At 44.9% G+C, this 6426-nt stretch overlaps 1 protein-coding gene across 2 annotated transcripts; it reads right to left on the bottom strand.

Moving 5' to 3' along the window:
* Nucleotides 1-561: 561 nt before the first annotated feature.
* Nucleotides 562-5540, bottom strand: ckba (creatine kinase, brain a). 2 transcript variants are annotated; one of them, XM_042500375.1, is made up of 8 exons: nucleotides 5364-5540; nucleotides 4798-4999; nucleotides 3325-3479; nucleotides 3090-3222; nucleotides 1615-1786; nucleotides 1397-1520; nucleotides 1120-1309; nucleotides 562-948 (listed from the first exon to the last, which is right to left on the bottom strand). In XM_042500375.1, the coding sequence occupies exons 1-8, from the start codon at nucleotides 5526-5528 to the stop codon at nucleotides 770-772; spliced, it is 1320 nt and encodes a 439-aa protein (XP_042356309.1). In that variant the 5' UTR covers nucleotides 5529-5540; the 3' UTR covers nucleotides 562-769. The 2 variants fall into 2 exon arrangements, with proteins under 2 accessions (XP_042356309.1, XP_042356310.1); XM_042500376.1 differs by lacking the exon at nucleotides 5364-5540 and adding an exon at nucleotides 3575-3762 and having other exon boundaries at nucleotides 4798-4868.
* Nucleotides 5541-6426: the final 886 nt, after the last annotated feature.

Genomic DNA, 6426 nt, shown 5'->3' on the forward strand with positions numbered 1-6426 from the left:
GCTTTTAAAAAACGTCTAATTTGTATAACGATTCTTAACGAGTTGCTCACTGCATTTTTCTATGCTTTCAAAAGAAATCACATCGCTTTGGTTTCAAATATTTAAATACTTGTGTTGGTGTTGATCCAGTTTTCAAAGGGTTAAGGTACTTTTGGTTCATTTATATTCTGCAGAACAATAAAGTACATTAAAACTTCAGATTTTTATAATTGTGCCTCAAAATAGGAGACGAGAACAAAAATCCCCAGCAGATGGAAAAAGATCCTCACTGTTTTAGTCCGAGTAAAGCTACAAATACACCAGAGCCTACATTTCCCATAATGCAACTGTAGCATTTTTACCCTCAACACATTTCCTATGTTAAAGCTGCTTCAGTGCAGCATGCAGACATCAGCTGTGGTGTCGTGCTGCATTCAGGGACCGATGTTCAGCTCTCGTTTTGAGGGTCTTGTGAAGGTGAATGTTTAAACTCGAGTTCGAGGCGCTGCACGTGTAGTTTTGGGATATTTTGATGAATCTACGACTCTTCAGACAAGACAGACTTCAGTGATCACAAACACGTTGAACCAGAACGTTTTTTATTTTATTTCCATCCTCGCAGGAACCGTTTCGTCTTAAATACAAACAAATACAAACTGTGTGGAACAGAGTGCATTTTGGGACAGAGTCAAACATTCATTCAGACAGAGGGGAGGAGCAGGAGGAGCAGGAGGAGGAGGAGCAGGAGCAGGAGCAGGAGGAGGGGAGGTTTGAGGTTGTCGGGGTGATTTTACTTCTGCGCGGGCATGATGTCGTCGATGGACTGGCCCTTCTCCAGCCTCTTCTCCATCTCCACCAGCAGCTTGATTCCATCGACCACCATCTGCACCAGCTCCACCTCGGAGAAGCCGAGTCTGTCGGCGTTGGAAATGTCAAACACTCCGCCCACTGCGGCCGTGTCCACGCCACCTGAACAAGACACACATTTTAAAAACAAGACTGAGGTTCCGCCCACTTCTTCCCAAAGTTTGGCATTACTGACATTGTTTAAAAACACAGAAACACAAAAGTGCGTGAACGACGTCCGTCGTGTTGATGGTAAAACGTGAGAATGAAGAGAAATCTGACGGTCGTACGAACCAGTTCCACGTTTCTGGAGCCTCAGCTTCTTGAGGATGTCCTCAAACTTGGCGTGTTTGCTCATGTTGGGCAGTTTGACGTGCACACCTGCGCGCAGGCCGGTGCCCAGGTTAGACGGGCAGGTGAGGATGTAGCCCAGGTGCTCGCTCCACATGAAGGCGTGGCCTCGCTCCTTGAACAGGGTCTCGATCTACAAAACAAAGAACCAGGACGATGAGGTCATTACGCAGATCACGAGTCAGAGTCCGACTTCAGGTGAACTTGAGTTCCCGCTCACCTTGGTGAGTCCGGTGCAGAAGCGCTCGAACACTTCCTTCATGTTGCCGCCTTTCTGCATGGAGATGACGCGCAGGTGGTCCTCCTCGTTCACCCACACCAGGAATGTCTTGTTGTCGTTGTGCCTGAAGACAGAGGACCAGATCAGCAGTCTGTCCAAATAAATCTCCCAAAAGAAAAAAACATAAGGTTTTGTGACGATAAAGACGACAGTCTCACCAGATGCCCCTGGCGTCGGGCCAGTCGCGACCCATCCCTGAGGCCAGCAGCAGAGGGGACACTGGCTTATCAAACAGGAAGTGGTCATCGATGAGCTGCTGCTGCTCAGCCTCCGTCATGTTCTTCAGGGCGTAGTACTTCCCCTTCAGGTCGCCGCTCAGGGAGGCCAGAGCTGCAGGAAGAGAGATTTACGCGTCTTAAAATGTCAAACCAAAACAGAAATACCCATTCAGCACTTGTGCATTTTGTAAAATAATCTGTAACTCCTGCTGCCACCACTAGAGGGCGCCCGCCGCTGCACACAGACGTCCAGTATCACGCGGCGTTCACTGAGCATCACTGAATTCAGGCCGCAGCCTTCTGATCCGACACAGTTGATTATACCTAAAATAATCTTAACTGATTGCCCTGAAAAAGTAATTACAAATACAAATCTTCATGTGTAATTACTTCATATCGAAGTCTTAAGTTTACTTGAAATGTAGCTGTTTTTACTTCATTTTGTGAAGTTTTGCCACTTAAAAATGACAAGTAGACCTACTTTATTCTTTCTCAGTGTGAGCAACTTCAGTAAATCAAGTTAGTCTGACTTAACTTCATCACAAAGAGGGTTTTGCCGGTGATGAAGTTTGGAGATCTGTGAGCTCTGTTTTAACATGTTTCAGGAAATGCAAATATGATTGACGAGTTTACAACCAGCAGAATACAGATGTAAAGCACAGTCAGCTCGGTATACTGAAGGTGCTAAACTTAGATTGATTTAACTAAACTTGTCATTTTTAAGTTGCAACAACTTCACAAAATCAAGTAAATATAACTACATCTTATCAATTGCATGTACAGTTAACATAAATGAAGACTAATAGTTACATTTACTTACATTTTTCAGGGATATTGGTTTCCTAAACAATTGTCAGATGTTACCGTGTCGCAGAGCTCTGTGTGTGTGACTCTCTCTGTGTGTGTGTGTGTGTGTGTGTGTGTGTGTGTGTGTGTGACTCGGTGTGCGTGTCTGTGACTCTGTGTGTGTGTGTGTCTGTGACTCTCTGTGTGTGTGTGTCTGTGACTCTCTGTGTGTGTGTGTGTGTCTGTGACTCTGTGTGTGTGCGTGTCTGTGACTCTCTGTGTGTGTGTGTGTCTGTGACTCTCTCTGTGTGCGTGTCTGTGACTCTCTCTGTGTGTGTGTGTCTGTGACTCTCTCTGTGTGCGTGTCTGTGACTCTCTCTGTGTGTGTGTGTGTGTCTGTGACTCTCTCTGTGTGCGTGTCTGTGACTCTCTGTGTGCGAGTCTGTGACTCTCTCTGTGTGTGTGTCTGTGACTCTCTGTGTGCGAGTCTGTGACTCTCTCTGTGTGCGTGTCTGTGACTCTCTGTGTGCGTGTCTGTGACTCGGCGTGTGTGTGTCTGTGACTCGGCGTTGTGTGTCTGTGACAGAAGCACCTGCGTCATCACTTAGAGCTTCAGGTGTTTTGTTTACCTTCGATGGAGAGCTTCTCCACAGCGCGCCTCTCTCCTCGGCTGCAGTGAGGCGGCAGGCAGAAGCCGCGGACGCTGCGACCTGTTCGGACTCGGGAGCTCAGGACGTAGTTGGGGTCGAGGTCATCGCCGCCCTGTGGAGGACACACACACAGACACACACACACAGACACACACCTGTTAGCTTCAGCTCAGAGTGACAGTTGGACGTGTTGACTGATCGGAGGACGCCGTACCTTCAGGTTGCTTGAGTTGAGGTCGGTCTTGTGCTTGTCTGAGGGTTTGTATCCTCCGTGGCGGTCCTCGATGACGGGGTCCAGCAGCTCTTTGAAGACCTCGTAGGACTCCTCGTCTCCGGCGACGCAGCCCACCGTCATGATGAAGGGGTGGCCTGCACACAGAGGGGACAGGGTCACAGAGGACACAGTGGACCGACAGACACCAACACTGTCTCAATGTGCTGCAGGTCTCAGACCGTTACTGTACCAGGATTATCAACCCCTGTCTGAATGACACCATCTACGGTGAAGCCGTTGGGCGTGGCGCGCTCTCTCAGCTCTCTGTACATGTCCAGGGTTAAGACCTTGGCCATGTGGTTGTTGTGCTGACTGAGATCAGGGAACTCGTCCTCAGCTGACAGCCTCTTCAGCGTCAGCTTGGCCATATTCTCACAGCTGAACAGAGACACAGTCTACAGGGTGAGGGGGACGCCTGCTACACCGCAGTGACCGTCTGAACACACACCGCTCAACCTACACACACACTACACACACTCAGTGGTTCCCACCTGGTGGGTCGCGACCATGTCAGGTTCGTACAGTAAATTTGCAGCAAAGAGATTTTATTTTGAAGTGTGGTTTCCTGTTTGTCGTGTGAGATGCAAAGTTTGTTTTGCTTGAGACTCCCTGAGCAACTCGGGGAAAATATATGAAGCGACCATCAGAAATTTAAAAATCCAATGAGAATTTCTGTTCGCTGTGATAAGTGGTGTCATTTTGACCATTTTTATTTTGGTGGGTATGGAAGACATGTTTTCTTTAAAAATAACAACAACAAAATTTGGGGGGGGGGGGGGGGCTAATTGGGGGAATTTTTTTTTAAAAAAATTTAATCACAAAAAAGGGGGGGGAAATGGCAAAAATAAAAAGAAGGGGTCCAGGCTAAGCCCCAGTGTCATAAAATCCTAGAAATGCCCCTGGTTTTAACTAATTACACCTTAGTCCTGCAATATGTTTTATTTCATTCTGCTCTAAGCCCATGCATTGTTTTCAATTACTCAATTAAAATTGAATATGTGGTAATTTCTCTTAAATGTGGACTTTAAACTAATGACTAAGGAGAAATCCGGAGCCCGTGGCTGCACCAGCTGGGAACCACTGATCTAAGTGACATAATAAAACAGGGAAAGCAGCAGCAGTGGATTATCAGCTGCCCCTGCATACATTATGTAACTGCTAATCTTTAACATTTGCTATAAAAGCTTGTAATGTGCTCTGATAGTGGAGGCCCTGTTAAGAGGAGGATGACTGACTGATTCAGCTCTCCATATGTCTGTAAATGTTGGTCATCCCTCGGCAGGGTCACAGTGCAGAGAGCTGTGAGTGCTCGCTGACAGGGACGCGCAGCTCTGAGCGCCGCTGCGGCCATTAAACGCGGTCGATGAGGCAAAACAGATGGCTGTTCCGCCGAAAAGCGGCTTTTGTTTTTACCTGGGTTATCAACCCCAGTCTGAATGACATCATCCAGAGTAAATCCACTGGGTGTCTGTTTGCTCCTCAGCCGCTCGTACATGGCAGGAGTCAGGACCTTGGCCATATGATTGTTGTGTTTGCTGAGGTCCGGATACTCCTGCTCCGAGGCGTACTTCATCTTCATCTGGTTGTGCGTGTTACCGAAAGGCATGGTTGATCCCTGAGCGGAGGATGGAGGGGAGAGACGGTGAAAAATAAACCGACAGCACACGCCGAGATTATTATGGATGTTACATTTTAGCTGAAGCTGTGCAGAGACAATGAGATGTCCTGCCGTGAACAGAGTGTCCTGAAGGCGTTTTCAGGTGCAGAAATGTGCACCGAGAAATTTAATGCATCGTATTAATTTACACTTTTATTAATTAAAAAAAATAAACCGCTAACATGACTCATTGTTCTAAAAAAAAAAATCGTTCATATTTATAAGGCAAAGTCTCTACCGCCCAGATATCATTTAATCGTTAAAAATGAAAAATAGTTCTCAGTGTGACGGAATTTCGAGTTGTATTAAATCATTTTCTTACCTGTTGTCGGATTTGAGGACTACTACTACTACCAGGGGTTGATACAAAGATCCCTATTGTTCCGGCCGAGGAGCTCACAAACCTCCAGCAGCGTCCCAGCAGCGCTCCGGTCAGACTGATGGGGTCTCCAGACCGTAATTTATAGAGGACCGTCTCTCCTCCCATTGGTCGGTATTTGTAGTCCATTCATTTAATTGGACGCGCTCTGTTTTGGAGTGGGGACTCCTTCCACACACATATAACACCACATATTCATTCTTTTGGTGCAAAAAATCTTAATTTGTAAATTAAAATAAAGAACATGCTCCAATCTATATAAAAAAGAAACTGAAACATATCTAAGCTTAAAATGATGACATTTCATATAAATCAATTTATTCTCATTTTATGAAGTTTAAAACTTGTATTCTTTTTGTTGGTTTTGTTTTTGACACTCCCCGAGGCTGCATATATTTTTAATTTTTCTCCCTCCAGTATAAATTAGTCGTTATTTGATTTTAAAAATTAACCCTTTGATTGAAAAATATTTGTAGCTTCAGAGAGGATAAAAAAAGAAGTCAAACCCTAGCCACCCCCCTCCTCTGATAAATAAAGACCAGTCCCAGACCAGTAATAGTGTGTTTTTACAATATGGTATTGCTTCTTTTTATCCCCACTGATATGATGTCGTCCTCTTATATTATGTCTTATTTTATTTTTAACATCTTTTTGCTTTTATTCTTATATTTTCTAAAACTATATTCATTTAGTTCTTTAACTGACTTTGGGATCTGTCTGTTTCATTACTTGTATTTGCTTTATTCCTGTTGACGTCCTCTATAAACATTTTGTGGTTTTTATTTGACTGGTCTACACTTTTCTCTGTTTGGCTTGTTCCTGCCTTTGCTTTGTCTGTCAAAGCGCTTTCTAAACAACTGCTTTTAAAGGCGCTATAAATAAAGTTATTATTATTATGATGGTGATGATTGTTATTACTATAAATACTTAAATCCACATTAAATATTATTGTGGGGCTTTCACAAGATTACGCCACAAAACGTTTGTAGCGTCTGGAAGTGAGAAG

Source organism: Plectropomus leopardus, chromosome 14, assembly GCF_008729295.1.
Source record: "Plectropomus leopardus isolate mb chromosome 14, YSFRI_Pleo_2.0, whole genome shotgun sequence".
Taxonomy (NCBI): domain Eukaryota; kingdom Metazoa; phylum Chordata; class Actinopteri; order Perciformes; family Serranidae; genus Plectropomus; species Plectropomus leopardus.